This window comes from Mytilus edulis, chromosome 9, assembly GCF_963676685.1.
Source record: "Mytilus edulis chromosome 9, xbMytEdul2.2, whole genome shotgun sequence".
NCBI classification, from domain to species: Eukaryota; Metazoa; Mollusca; class Bivalvia; order Mytilida; family Mytilidae; genus Mytilus; species Mytilus edulis.
Window position 1 is genome coordinate 60,919,062 of NC_092352.1, and position 16,489 is coordinate 60,935,550.

General features: G+C 33.3%; 1 protein-coding gene across 1 annotated transcript in view; it reads right to left on the minus strand.

Moving 5' to 3' along the window:
* The window catches only part of LOC139488721 (TATA-binding protein-associated factor 172-like), a 95,964-nt gene that overhangs the window by 13,156 nt on the left and 66,319 nt on the right, over positions 1 to 16,489 (minus strand). The window contains exons 21-30 of the mRNA XM_071274545.1: positions 14,316 to 14,377; positions 13,516 to 13,608; positions 6,769 to 6,910; positions 6,030 to 6,133; positions 5,218 to 5,419; positions 4,592 to 4,740; positions 3,921 to 4,073; positions 3,023 to 3,160; positions 1,836 to 1,987; positions 404 to 481 (exon numbers count right to left, since the gene is read on the minus strand). Coding sequence (XP_071130646.1) covers positions 404 to 481; positions 1,836 to 1,987; positions 3,023 to 3,160; positions 3,921 to 4,073; positions 4,592 to 4,740; positions 5,218 to 5,419; positions 6,030 to 6,133; positions 6,769 to 6,910; positions 13,516 to 13,608; positions 14,316 to 14,377 — 1,273 coding nt within the window. The remainder of the gene's footprint in view (positions 1 to 403; positions 482 to 1,835; positions 1,988 to 3,022; positions 3,161 to 3,920; positions 4,074 to 4,591; positions 4,741 to 5,217; positions 5,420 to 6,029; positions 6,134 to 6,768; positions 6,911 to 13,515; positions 13,609 to 14,315; positions 14,378 to 16,489) is intronic.

A 16,489-nucleotide genomic window follows, 5' to 3' on the forward strand; every position in this document is an offset into this window, starting at 1 on the left:
AAAGCTGAGTTGAAACTATCTGTGTAAGTTTGTATTTGATATAAGTTCAGCCATTTTTATAAAGCGTGATTTCTGTGAGTCATGCTTACTTTGGAAAGAATTTTAAAGCAAATTCAACCATATTGTAATAATAGGTAGCTACAATTATGTTTAAAAATATCTGTGCTAAAAATTCCATGGATGCAAAGACTTAAGGATTAATTAAAATCTACCGAATATTTTTAATAATTTATCAAAATGAAGTTTTTATCATGTTTTTTTATAAAATATAATAAAAAGTATGGGTCACAACGTACGTACAGAAAGGGTTAAACTTAATGCCCCCCTTCCGCTACAGCTTGGGCATACAAATATATCAAGAATATCAGTATTTTACATGGAACCTCATATACAAAATACTAACCCAAAGAAATCAATGTCATTTCTAACAACATCATATGATGCAACTATCAAGTTGTGCTTCTTTACTTTCTTTTGTAATCTAGAAAAAAAAGAAACAAGAGTGCACACACTGAAATGTCTCGCCTTCTATACTAATCATTGATATTATGTTGATAGTCCTAAGTATAAAGCTTAGTTTTATTACAACTGTCTCATAAACTTAACATTAACCAAGATAACTAAACAAAGACCAATGAACCTTGAAAATGAGGTCAAGGTCAGATGAACCATGCCAGGCAGACATGTACAGCTAACAATGCTTCTATACAACATATATAGTTGACCCATTACTTATAGTTTAAGAAAAATAGACCAAAACACAAAAACTTAACACTGTGCAATGAACCGTGAAAATGAGGTCACCGTCAAATAAAACCTGCACGACTGACATAAAGATCATAAAATTTTTCCATACACCAAATATAGTTGACCTATGGCATACAGTATTAGATAAAAAGACCAAAACTCAAAAACTTAACTTTGACCACTGAACCATGAAAATGAGGTCAAGGTCAGATGACATCTGCCCGCTAGACATGAACACCTTACCATCATTCCATACAACAAATATAGTAGCCCTATTGCATATAGTATGAGAAAAACAGACCAAAACACAAAAATTTAACTATAACCTCTGAACCATGAAAATGAGGTCAAGGTCAGATGACACCTGCCAGTTAGACATGTACACCTTACAGTCCTTCCATACACCGAATATACTAGCCCTATTGCTTATAGTATCTGAGATATGGACTTGACCACCAAAACTTAACCTTGATCACTGATCCATGAAATGAGGTCGAGGTCAAGTGAAAACTGTCTGACAGACATGAGGACCTTGCAAGGTACGCACATACCAAATATAGTTATCCTATTACTTATATTATAATAAGAGAGAATTCAACATTACAAAAAACTTTTTTTCAAGTGGTCACTGAACCATGAAAATGAGGTCAAGGACATTGGACATGTGACTGACAGAAACTTCATAACATGAAGCATCTATATACAAAGTATGAAGCATCCAGGTCTTCCACCTTCTGAAATATAAAGCTTTTAAGAAGTGAGCTAACACCGCCGCCGTAGCCGCCATAGCCGCTGCCGCCGCTGCCGCCGCTGGATCACTATCCCTATGTCGAGCTTTCTGCAAAAAAAGTCGGTTGTTGTTTTTATAAAATTGCATGCATTTATTATTTTCATTTTGAGGAGTGGACAATAACGAAGATATGATATTGTGATATCAAGACAATCTGCATACAGATATATGTATATGATTAATTAGAGTTTTATTATTGCACTACCCAGTCTAATTGTTCACGTTACTTAAAACCTAACAATAGTTTCTTAATTTGCAGTAATAAAATACAGGTAATATCAATAACAATATTTCATACCTAGTTCTCTCCCCTGGGGGTCCAGCATACATCAGAGGATTCAGATATTTCACATCCACAAACTTATTTACTTCATATACCCAGTGACCAATCAGTGTGGGTGGACACACAACAATAGATGGCATTGGCACACAATCAGGACCTTTGGTTGTCTGATATACAAATTTATTATATTTGTTAAAATTAAATTTAAACAAGAATCAGTCCATAGAACACGGATGCCCCTCTCACACTATCATTTTCTGTGTTTAGTGGACCCTGAATTGGGGTAAAAACTCTAATTTGACATTTAACTTAGAAAGATCATATGACAGGGAACATGAATACTAAGTTTCAAGTTGATTGGACTTCAACTTCATCAAAAACTACCTTGACCAAAAACTTGAAATTTGCACTATCATTTTCTATGTTCAGTGAACTGTGACATTGGGGTCAAAACACTAATTTGGCATTAAAATTAGAAAGATCATATCATAGGGCACATGTGAATTGAGTTTCAAGTTGATTGGACTTCAACTTCATCAAAAACTACCTTGACCAAAAACTTTAACCTGAAGCGGGACGAACTGACTGAAGGATAGACCAGAAAACATAATGCCCCTCTACTATCATAGGTGGGGCATATCGAAGGTTGGGCATAAAAACTGAATGATTTCAGATTATTACAATTCTTGTGGCTAATATTTAATGCAGATTCAGGGCAAAACTAAATCAACCATTAGGTAGGGTAAGTAAAGTTGTTGTATTGGGATGATGGTCCCATATTTGAACTGCCACTGAAAAATGGTGCCATAGATTATTGGTTTGAATGTTTCACATTTTGTCATTTTGATACTTTTTTAGTCCAGATTTCTTATTGTCGAAGCCTGTACCTAGCAGTGGTCTTTTATTATGTTTATAACATAAATCCGTCACTTGGACACTGACGGATACTTGTCACATTGACAATCATACCACATCTCAGTTATTTGTACACATATGTTAGTAAGTGAATAATTTTCCTTCAGTATCATACATATATTTCTTTTCATTTTCACCCCTTAGTATTTTTTTCCCATTATCAATGACTATCAAAGCCATAATGTCATAGTATGAAGCAGAAAGGAAAAATTCAAATCTTTTAATCTCCCCTTAAAATAAATCAATAAGAAAATGTCCAACAAAACATGCCACTTTTTTAAACATACCTGGTATTTTTGGTCTCTCAGAAAATGGTCACTAGCTAGGATACAGATAGACTGTAAGGTCTTCCCTAATCCCATATCATCACATAGTATACCATGTAAACTATACTTGTTTAGAAATGCTAACCAGTTAACACCATCCTGTTGTGAAATTGAAGTAAGTAAACTCAATTGGGAGCACAAAATCATAAGAATTATTTTAGTGGGAGTATTCAATTAAGGTGGTACCTAACACTTTCACTAAAATTAGTTTGGCTCGTTTAATTTTGATAAAATTTTGATGAAGTATTTACTTTGACCCTTTAACAAAAATATAAAAATTTTAAAAATTTTGAACCAACCGTTTTGTCAGAAAAATTACTGTTTATATAGCAGTTTCACAAACACCAATTTTGATCTTTGTGAAGCTTATTATTCCCTTTACAACATAGCGTAATTAAAATGTTTAGCTGACTATACAGAGTTATCTCCCTGTAGTGTTAGGTACCACCTTAAACTGAGAAATCAGTAACAATAAACCTGTGCTTGCAAAAGGATGTTTTTTCAATGATGTAAGAAAAATGTAGTCAGCATAATCATTATATACTTTATATACAAAACTGTTGTAGTGAAGATACATTTTACATCATTTACAATATCAAAAATATTTCAGTTCATCAGTACATTTCAGCATCAAGATGTCCATTCGATATTAACAGCAAAAACTTAACAATCAAAATAATTAAACTTTTAATACTTTGTCCAGTATTCAAATCTGCTTTGAAAAATGAAAGATCTAGTACCATTTGTATTTGTAATTAAAAGGTTCAACTTAAAAAAGTCCTTTACTATCCTAATTCATAAATGAAAAAGTCCACAAAGATAGGTCTGGGTCCTCACTTATTAGAATCCCTATCTGTACCTGTTGGTATTTTCTGAGTTCTGCATCTACTGGTATTGACACTTTGTAACTCTCTAACTTTGAGCTATCCATCAACTGTTCTAAAAATAGACGTTGTTTTTCTTTCTCTGCTGTCAGCCTAGCCTCCATTTCAGGTGGGTCTGGTACCCCTGCCTTAAAAAAGAAATAAAGAAAATAAAAACCAACACTTGATGCCTTTAATGACAAGAAGCTCACTAACAGTGGATCTTCAAAATCTAAAAATATTTTTTTATCGAAAGAATTGTCTTTGACCTATAAATGTTTATTTTTTACACATTAGGACTTGGATGGAGAATAAATGTATTTACACTTTTGGTATTTAGCTGATTTTTTCTCCAAATAACCTTAGATCTTCTTTGAATAACCTTCTGGCATCAAGCAATAATCACTTTTTAATTGTGATGTCAAAGTTTACAGGAACCTATGTGATTTTACGTAATAGCAGACAAATTTGCATACAAGTGTAAATATGTCTATTATATCATTGGCAATCATACCACATGTTCTTATTTCTTTGAATTTGTCAAAAATCTACCAGTTTGATCACCAGTAATAAATGAATACTTCCTGCAATGACAAGTAAATATTGGTCTAATCACTTATTTTACCTAGAATAGGAACAACTATTCATACATGTAGGTTTTACTAACCTCAAGTGGCATTAGTCGAATCAGTGTGGCAAAACAGTGTGTGGCCATGAGTCTGACAGCCTCATTCTGATCACTCATTCTCCCTAGAATGGGTACAACCAGTAATACTATATATGGCAAGAGATCCATTCCCATCACATCTATAACACCTATGTAGTGTTAAGGATTATATTGTTACACTTATATAGTGGAGAAGTTAAGAAATTATTTAGAAACTAAGGCTCAAAAACTCAAAGGCAAAAATTGACCTAAGTTTTTATCATATAACACTCAACTGTTTTGGTTCTTATTCATCCTTGGCTCTCAAATTTTAGGTTTTGAGAGTTACTGATGAAATTAAATTCTTTTTTAGATCACTTTTGATCACATAGCTCTCAAATTTCTTCATATCTTAACATCAATGACCTTCAAATGTTTAAATTAGGTCTTAGAGTTGATGAAGGTCGCCCAGAAAAGCTCTTGAGACATATTACCGGTAAGAGTTCCTCCATGTTTTCTTTTGATTGGTATGTTCCAAATGGAGTTTTATGTCAACTTTGATATTATGGTATACCAAAGTCTGGTTGCATCTTATTAAAATCTATATGCAAAAAGCTCTCAAATATTTGTTAGTTTTAAAAGGATACAGGCTAAAGCTTCACAAGCTCCTTGTCTATGTTTTTCATGTTCCATGTCTCCCATTAATGGCAGGATTTTATCCATGATAAATGATAAGGTATGTGAGGTTAATATCTGGGCCATCATGCCCACACTTCGTGCAGACATGTGTCTGATTGCCGTGTATGAATTCTTTAATCCATTCAAAATGGAGGAAAGTTTCTGTTTTATCTGAAAATGAACAAGAAAATAATTATTCAACTGGAAAATATTGAAACTATTTGCATTTGGCAGAATATTCTAACACTTATATATGAAACACAAATATGTAGAATGAATGTAATCCTTCATATAGCATGTATAGGGTATATAAATACTATTAATTCAGAAATGTTTGTGTGCATTTTTAATTGTGATTTTTGAAGAATGGACAAAATAATTAAGAGATCAACTATTGCTTTTTATTTCTGCATACAGATAAATTTTGTTATTTTTAAAATTTTTGCCATACTTTTACCAGTACAATAATAAATATTTACAACTTTACAGTTTGACCAAAACATAGGAATCTGTAAACTTACTTTAATTTTTTTTTTTTAAGAAGATGTTTAAACAATGTGTTCAATTAATTGTAAGGTAAAACAAATTGGTAATAGCAAATTATCAAAGATTTGTCATTGGCACCCTAAAAAAACATTAAGAAATGACCGAAGACCACCACTGACAAGGTTCTTGAATTGATGTGGACACACATATACATGTGGTGTGGTTAAACAATTGGTACCTGTTATGTGAGAGGTGTACACATTAACATGTGCTGAGGTGAATTAATTTAAAATACCTGTTCTATGAGTGATGAGTCTAATGAAGATCCAACAGCTTCTATTAACTGTAATGAATTAACAGTCTCTTGAGCAATATCTATTGGAATTTCTTCTGTAATATCTGAAAAATAAAATAAGGAATCACATTGCGTATCATAAAGTTTCTATGCCTAGTAAAAAAAGTTAAAGTATCATCTAACAAGGACTGACTGCCAGCAGATATGAAAATAATTTGATTTAATTTGTTATTAACTCAACTTTATAAAATTTTGGACAAAAAGTAAGATCTTTATTGAAAATTTATCTGATAAATAATTCATGGAATTTAACAAATAAACCGATGGACTGACAAACAGAGTTAATGGAGACTGCAGAGTACAACTAATCTATGAAAAGAGAGTTAAATAGGAAGGGAATAAAGTATAATTTTTATAATGCAAATTCGTAAAATGTACAAACTTAAACAAACATTCTGTGAGTATTGCCTGTCAATACAAAATAAGTCCACAGAACAAAGACCCCAAAACATGACAAGCGAACATCCTTAAAAGGTGTAGTTTTCATTTTTTTTCCTTTTTTGCCATGATCATGATAATTAGTATTAAGAGATTTCAAGTTTCTCAATGCTCTTCAACTTTGTATTTGTCTGGCTTTTTAACTGTTTTGATCTGAGCGTCACTGATGAGTCTAATGTAGACGAAATGCGCGTCTGGCGTATTAAATTATAATCCTGGTACTTTTGATAACTAATCATACCTTTTTCTAACTTTTCTAATGGACTAGTAATAGCTTCCCACAAAGTAGGTAACTCAGTTCCTAAATTATCTCCAAAGAGTCGACACATTTTACTGAGTGCTACGTCTCCTCCTCGTCTTTGTATCTGATGCTGTTTTTGCACCTGTAAAATAGAATTCTGTTTTATAGACATAAAGCTTAATTTTCAAATAGGGCCCATGATGACCGAATGGTCTAAGTATTCTATCTTTAGTGATTACAAGCTATTTTATGAGATGGAACCAAGTTCTTGGCAAGGTATGTTCTACACCAATTTTCATCAACAAAGCGTAACTGTTTCCATAGTGCCCTACAGAAGTTCTGCAGTGGTTAATAAATACATCCATCAAGTTAGACCTTTCAAAGTATGAGTGCAGCTAATTTTGACAAGTTCTGTGGATTTATTATCATTCGTTGGATACCAATTTTCGTGGATTTTGTTGATAAAGGTGAACCATAAAGACTTCGGCAAAACCACGAAATAAAATGTCCATGAACATGCAAGTTTTCCTTCATCCACAAAAATTGGTGCCCATGAAAATAAATGAATCCACAGTATAGAATTGCCCATTTGCTTAATTTTTCTTGACTATGCAAATGAACGCTCTGAAGAGTCTGAATTTTTGTTGGTTACAAATCATCTTAATTTTGATATTAACATGAGGGCTAACTCTCTTTTTAACACGTTTAACAAGAATGTGTCCACAGTACAAGGATGCCCCAATCGCACTATCATTTTCTATGTTCGGTGGACCGTACAAAATTGGTTAGAAACTCTAATTTGGCATTAAAATTAGAAGGATCATATCAAAGGGAACATGTGTACTAAGTTTCAAGTTGATTGAACTTCAACTTCATCAAAAACTACCTTGACCAAAAACTTAAACCTGAAGCGGGACAGACGAAACGATGGACAAACTGACACACAGACCAGAAAACATAATGCCCATAAATAGGGCATAAAAATTTGAATATGATTGTTGGATTAAGAAATTACAAATTTAAATTGCGCTTTGGTATGTTTCATGTGTACCAGACATATGTCTGGTAAAAGTCCAAAAATTGCATGCACTTTGGTACTATTGAAGCAAAAGCACATACATTCCACTGGGCACCAGTCCAACCCGGGGTAGGGTTTCCCTGAAGATATGAAACAAGTGCTGTCTTCAATATTATCACAGGCAATATACAAATCTAACAAAACTCCACCTGTTTTCTCATATTATATTGTTTCTATAGAAGATATGTGTTACATAAAGAAAATCTGCCAATACTTATTGTCAAATTCTATTTAAAAGATTTCATGTTAAGAGGCAGATTTGATACCTATATGAATGTTAGAATTATATGCAGCTTTAAATTCAATCAATGATATTATTTGTTTTTGTAACATTTTTTAATTTTCCATTACTATCAAGGGAGATAACTGAATTATCCAAAGAATTGTGCAACCTTTAAAACTTACAATTTTCTGGCAAATTACCTACCTTTTTCACTTATGTAAAAAAAAAGATACCTGGGGTTATAAAACTTTAATATACTTTAACCTCTGTTTTTAAAAAAAAAATATGTCATAAGTAATAATTATGGTTAAATACTTCGGTCTCATATATGAATCAAGGAGGATAACTCTAAATAAAGTTCCATTGAAACCTCAGTTTTTGTTTTGGCAAATGCATGATTGTTTCAGGCAAATTATTCATTTAGGCCAATTAAAATTAATTGATAGATTTTCATCCCCGCCCGCCCCTCTGAAATCTTCCCGCCCCGATTTTTTTTATTTTTGAAAAAATTATGATTTCCGGATTTTTTTCATTTCCGTTACCGGTAACCGTCGATAATTTCGCTTCATGTAAAACTTCCTGTTTTAAAATACGGTTTTCGTATTTCTCAGAGTATTCTTACAAAAATCATTAAGTCGATATATTCTGATCTATGATGACAACATCATTTACCGAGAATAGAGATTTATTACGAGAAGGGCATGAAATATTCGGGTTACGAGTAATATGCTGTGTCCAAAAACGCAAATCGCCGTATGTCACAAATGACACAAATGTTTGTGAATAAAACACCTTGGATTTATTTTATTTATACAATGACTTTGTGTCAAGAAATTAGAACTGTGAATGAAACCCAAAAGCGTAAGAATCGTGGAACACATTTGACTGGAATAAAGAAATTGACACAAGCATGAACTTTTTAGATTGGTGACGGTATATTGAGTTCAGAAAATCGACAAACATACGCATTTTTATTTATTAATTTATAGCAAGCTCTTAGATTTAGATTTAGCCATGCCTTTCGTTTTTTGTAGAAAAACAGCAAACATCCTCTGTCACAATACCCACGATAGAGTCATTAAACAACTTTATGTTTTACATTGTAATTATATTTGCATCTTGCATACTAAGGACCAACCCTATTATTTCAACACTGTTTAAGTTTTCATTTTATTCTGTACTTATCGTACTCGTGTTGCATACCAATGCATTTGCTTCGTTTTATTAGGACAACAAAACATTGCTTAGAAAGCAAAATACATTTGATGGAGGTAGTCCAACTGAAGAGAGCATTTCTCCTCATTTCTGCTGTTTACTATAAAATAGGTATCTAAAGCAGCAATTACATGAATGACAGTGATTGCCAATCAGAGATCTATATATATTTACGAATTTGAAAAAGCGGCACCAACAAATGAATGTTAATGGTTCCGCCCGAAAACTTTACACAGTGTCGGGCAACACAAAAGATTTCTCTTGGCTATTTACAATTAACATTTAAAACATTCGCAAAAAATATACAATTAAAAATATTTACAACTGGTTTTTCCTACTTCCTTTCAGAGCATGCCTTCAGGGCAGCTCTGAATCCCGCAACAGTGTTGGTTGCTGTAACTGTTGTTGGTAGGTTGCTCCAGTCCCTGATTGTCCTCGGGAAGAAAGATTGGCCATAGGTGTTTGTACTTGTTCTTTCTTGGAAGAAGCGGTTTCAACCTCTGGTCAGGTTATTATTCACGGGTCAAATATTGGTGACGGTCTATATCTATAAGATCATGCTGGATCTTGAATAGCATGCATAATTTGTTTGTTTTCCTCCGTTCTTTGAGGCTTTCCCACTTTAGATTTTTGACCAAATTAGTGACACAGCCATGTGTTCGGTCTGTGTAGTTGTTATTCTCAAATCGTTCAGCTATTTTCTGTACTTGTTCAATTGCCTTGATTTTATTTTGGGCGGTTGGGTCCCATACTGTGCTTGCATATTCCACTGCAGTTCTTACCATGGATACATATGCAGCTGCCTTTACAGGTTTTATACAGCCTTTGAGATTTCTACGTATAAATCCCAATGTTCTGTTTCCTTTGCCTACTGTATTATCTATGTGTCTATCCCATGTTACTGATGGTTACTCCAAGATATTTACTTGCTTCCTCTGTGTCTAGTGTATGACCGTGTAGATGGTACGATGTTTGTATCACTAGTTGATTTTTTGGTAATATTCTAATGACAAGGCATTTTTTGGCATTAAAACTCATCTGCCATTTGTTTTACCAGTCTTCCAATGCTTTTAAGTCCTTTTGAAGAAGTTCACTGTCAGCTTGGTTGGTGTTGGTACGAAAGAGTAGGCTGTCATCCGCGAATAATTTGGTCTCTGATGTAGATGCTATTTCTGGCATGTCGTTAATGTAGGCCAGGAACAGTAATGGACCAAGGACTGTGCCTAGGGGTACATCAGAGAGTACTAGTACTTGTGTTGAGACGGCACTCTTTAATATCACGCTCTGCTTTCTGTTATATAAATGTAGGAAGGAGCAAATCCATATATTGGTTTTGGGGCTGACGCCATAGTATTCCAGCTTGTGTAGGAGGCAGTGATGTGGTACCTTGTCAAATGCTTTTGCAAAATCTAGCAGAATGATGTCTACTTGGCCGCTGCTTTTCAATTTTGATGCAATGTCATTGATGGTTACGATTAGTTGGGATTCGCATGATCATCTTTTGCGGAATCTGTGTTGTACATCAGTTAGTATTTTATTTTTGTCAAAGTGGTCCATGATGTTGCTATGTACAATATGTTTTAAGACCCTACATGTGATCATCTTCGCTAGCCAAGGGTTACAATCCACATCCGTTCTCTTCACCCTTGGCGGATTGAGATAAAATTCCGGAGACACAAGGTAAGGATTTTTATTGGCTGCAGTCTAACTCGCTGCATCCAATCAAAAAGCGCCTATAACATGATCCCGCGTAAATGTAGAAAGTGTTTGTAAACAATTGCCACGTGTTTATTGTGCAACAAGTCTTTACATTCTATAAACATACGACTTTATTTAGTGACAAATTGAATGTTTTTAATCAATTAGTAGAAGTTCCTGTGTATGTTACATGCACAAATGCATGAATGTTGACGTATATTTTTGTTTACGGCTTTATCAAGTGTGTACCTCCAAATTGAAGAGTTTAAGTGCTACCATTGGTCAAGAATAATGTATTCGGAATGGGCGTTACTTTAATCTTCCGATAGATGGCGAAAGTGTTTTCACAAATGTTGGCTTAATCTGCCAAGGGTGAAGAGAACGGGATTGGATCGTAACCCTTGGCTAGCGAAGATGACATATGATGGAAGATGGAGATACTGGTCTGTAGTTAGATGCTAGGTGCCTTTCATCTTTTTTAAAAAGTGGAACTACATTGGCATCTCTCCAATCTTGCTGGACTTCACCAGTGTTCAATGATGTTTGATATAGGTCTGTGAGTATAGGAGCAAGTTGTTTTGCTGCTGCTTTCAGTATAAAGCCTGGTATTGAGTCGGGACAAGTCTTTATGCGGTTTCTGTTTTTTTTAACAATTTGTGGACTCAATTGGTGCTAATTTTTATGTCTTTCATGGTGGAGTATGGACTTTTTCCTTTATCTGGGAAGTTATTTAGCAATTTACAGTGGATCCATAAAAATTTGTGGGATTCCAATTTTTGTGGATTATGATATTACATGTGAACCATGACTTTTCTACAGTCTTATTCACAGAATATGTCAAAACCACAAAATAAAATATCCATGAAAATGCAGTTTTAACTCAATCCACAATAATTAGAACTTATGTAAATAAATGAACCCACAGTACATAAAGCCTAAATAGAATCAAGGAGGAAAACTGTAAATATAGAAATATTTTTCTATTTCTATGCTTTCCTTTGGCAAAAGTAATATTGGTTTCTGGACAAATTTTGTTATAAACTAAAAAAGATTTAACTTACAGAAACAAGTGTGTCTGAGAAACAAACCTTATCATGCAAATTTAACTTTGAAAATGAGGTCAAGGTCAGATGAACCCTGTCACACTCATGTGGACTTCGTAATGATTCCATATGCCAAAGAGTAATTCAATAACTGAAAATCTTACTGAACAACATAGCTTAATTATACTAGTCATATGACTAGTTGAGGTTCAAAGTTATGTGCACTCTGATACTACTGAAGCAAAATCACTTGCAACCTGTCTAGGGGAGCCCTGAAGAGGGCGCCCCATGAATTCAGAATTGCTCATGGTGTCTTCAATATTATCACAGGCACAGGATATCCAATTGTATTTTACAAAATATTTAAGATACTATCTGAAATAAATTTTCTTTGGAAGAAGTATGTTTTACACAAATAAAATGCAAATGCATAAAGTCAATTCTAGTAATCAAATATTCATGTACAGAAACAAGTTCTATACTAGTGCAATGAAGAAATTATGCAGTCTTTAATTGTCTGAAAGTCATTAATTGTCCTGGCATATTATTTCATCTTTAACTGATATCAAGGAAGATAACTCCGTAAATTAATAAAACTTCTGCTCTAGTCATAGTAACAATTATCCCTAGCAAATAAGAATGGATCCCAAAAATGATGTTGGATACCACTTATCATGTATTATACTTATACAGGTGAGGCACAAATTTTCTCATGTCTTATACCCAGAATATGGTAAATCATAAAATAAAACATCCCTGAAAATTCAAGTTTTACTCAATCCACAAAAATTATTACCTCCCAAAATAATTGAATAGACAGTACATAAAGTCTTTAAAAAAGGAAGGCAACTCTAAAAATGGAATTTATAAAACTATTTTGCTACTTCTCTGCTTTCCTATGGCAAAAGTAATATTGGTTTCTGGACAAATTTGTTTTATATCAAGGGAAATAATTCTGTGAATAGCAAAAAGTAAAATCACAAAAATACTGAACTTAGAGGAAAATCAATTCGGAAAGTCCATAATCACATGGCAAAATCAAATAACAAAACGCATCAAAAACGAATGGACAAGAACTTTCATATTCCTGACTTGTAATCAAATGTAGAAAATGGTGGATTAAACCTGGTTTTATAACGCTAACCCTCTCACTTTGATGACAGTCTCATCAATTTCCGTTATATTTACATTGATGCGTTAACTAAACAGACACAATAAATAAAATAGTCAGAATATGGGTACATCAGTCATCATGGTATAACAATTTTAAAAGGAACAATTTAACAGAACACAAAAACATCTATCTACAAACACATTCATTGATTTGTGTGTCTGACGTCAGAAAATTTTATATGTCACATAGATTTGTCGTTCAATGTGCATACAATCAATTTTAAAATTTACCTAGGCAATGTTAGCATACAGGGTTAAAAAATCAAAAGTTCAAAAAATCAATAGCAAGGGAGATAATTCAGTTAATATAATTATACCTCAGCTTTATCTTCAGCTAATTCTGGTGAAACACCAAGATCTAACTTGACACTTGGAGTTTTCCTGAGCCACCTCCTCCCAACATCAGTTGCCTAAATATAAAAAAAATGAAAATGTCTTTGCACAGTAATCTATACAATAATGTACATAATTTTGCTTTGCAACTCAATGTTTAACAAAATATTTTTATTTGCAGTTTTTTTTTTTTAATTCAAATTGTTTTTTTTGGGGATGGATGCAATTTTAAAGCATAAGGTGTTCATGTTGCAAATCAAATCATATGGGTACATTTGCATTGTGATATATAAATCAAACCTTTCAAAGAATGATATAAAAGTGTTGGAGTATAAAATACAATAACTTCAAAGTGAAAACAAGTGCATATACATTCTTCATTTGCTACTATTTGCAAATATTTATATCAACTTTAACCTTATATGGGATGAACAAATGGATGTGTGTAAGCACAGACCAGAAAAAGTAATGCTCCCTCTTTAGTGTAGTTTTAGTACAAGGCATAGTACTAATCTGTTAACAAGCATCCTATTGATGTCCACAAGAACTTTAGATGTTTAGTTTGATATCAATATCTATATTTTCAACGAGGTTCATGACTTTGGATATGCTCATGAACATGAGAGTCTCATCTGTTGATTTGTTCATCCGAAATTTGTCAAAGTGATGAAAAAATGAACAGATGTCTTTGTATCCACAACTCTCTTTTACCATATCAATACCAATAAATTATTGGGTTAGATTTTTGTGAGACCTGTTCTTAATTTTTTTTTTTGTAATATACCTTTTGATGTTTTGTCAATGTTAGAATTCCTGAGGTCTTTGTACATTTCACTTCAACTCCATCTGAAAAATTATAAACAATCATATGTTTAAAGCATGCAATTTAAGCATAAATCTAATTGGGCCTAAAATAAAATATTGTTTGTTTCCCCAATCCCGACCGACCCTGCATAAATGGTGCTACTCATAAAGTTTTATTGTCAGAACTAAGTCAAATATTATTTTATTCATTTTGGATTTCCAGGCTTGCCGGATCGTCCGATAATGTTCAAGCTTTTTGGAAAAAAAATATTATTTCCCTACCTACCTACCCACACCTGGCTTGGCAGGGTCGGGATTGGGGAAACATACAATATATTAATTTTGGCCTTATCAAAATAACAAGTGAAATTTTCTTGGTTTTGTTTGAGTTGTTGTGTAATGTGGATTAATCATCAGTGGTAGGATACCAATTCACATATTCTTTGTTGGTACGGGTTAACCTAGAATTTGATAATCAGCAAAGTACAAATAGTTTACTTTTTGCACCTGTTCCAAAGTCAGGAGACTCTAGCCTTTTATATTCTTTAAGTTTAGTTCATTTATATGTTTTGGAGTTTAGTATGATGTCCATTTTCACTGAACCGGTACACATTTTTGTTTAGGGCCAGCTGAAGCCAGACTACAGGTGCAGGATTTTCTACCTGTGTTGAAGGCCCATTGGTGACCTTCGGCTGTTATCTGCTCTTTGGTGGGGTTGTTATCTCTTTGAAAAATTGCCCATTTCCATTATCTATTTCATGGATTTGTATGCATACTTCGGTAAAACCATGAAATTAATGTCCATGAAATTAAATGAATCCACAGTATTTCATTTGTACACAGTATACATAAATATAAGACGATGTGGTATGAGTGCCGATGAGACAACTCTCCATCCAAGTCACAATTTGTAAAGGTAAACTCTTAAAGCTCAAAGTACATTCCTCAACATGGAGCCTTGACTCAAACTGAACAGCAAGCTATAAAGGGCCCAAAACATAACTCAAGTAAAACCATTCAAATGGGAAAACCAACAGTCCCATCTATATACACAAGAGGCTCTCAAGAGCCTGAATTGCTCACCTGTTATTTTTTGCTTACATCTTTCATCAATGATTATTTTTGCTTTTCAATATATATTAATGAGTGGCTTAATATTGCCATTTAAATGTTCATTGTTTCTGTCATATTTTCTTTATTTGTCTTTATAGGGCAATAACTCCTTAAGGGGTCAATTGACAATTTTGGTCATACTAACTTTTGTGTAGATCTTACTTTGCTGAACATTATTGCTGTTTACAGTTTATATCTATCTATAATAATATTCAAGATAAAAACAAACCAGATCGTCTGCAGGGCTCAGCTTGATACAACTGCAGAGGTCGAACCCTGAACAGTTGGGACAACATTCAAGCTTGAAACAGCTCTGAATTTGGAATGTGATTAAAAAGCTGACACAGAATGAATGTGGTCTAAGAACTTAAAAAAATTAAATTGAAAATTTACCTATCATGGTCCAATATCCGAAACCTAAATACATGGTTAGATTCGGCGTATCAAAGAACCCCAAGAATTCAATTTTTGATGAAATCATATAAAGTTCAATTTTGGACCCTTTAGAACTCAGTATGGACCAATTTATTAACGGGGCCAAAATATCAAAAATCTATATACATGGTTAGATTCAGCATATCAAAGAACCCCATATATTCATTTTTTCATGAAATCAAACAAAGTTTCATTTTGGACCCTTTTGGCCCCTAATTCATTAACAGTAAAATCCCAAAATCAATCCCAACCTTCCTTTTGTGGTCATAAACCTTGTGTTTAAATTTCATAGATTTCTATTTACTTATACTAAAGTTATTGTGCAAAAACCAAGAAAAGTGCTTATTTGTGCCCCTTTTTGGCCCTTAATTCCTAAACTGTTGAGACCAAAACCCACAAAATCAATCCCATACTTTCTTTAGTGGCTATAAACCTTGTGTTTAAATTTTATTGATTGGGTCCTAAAGTTCTATTTTTAGCCATGGCAGCCATGTTTGTCGATGGATCAAAACTATGGATACAATTTATAAACTAGATACCCTAAGGAACATTTAGTTAAAGTTTGAAGGTATTTGGCCCCGTAGTTTCAGAGGAGAAGATTTTTTA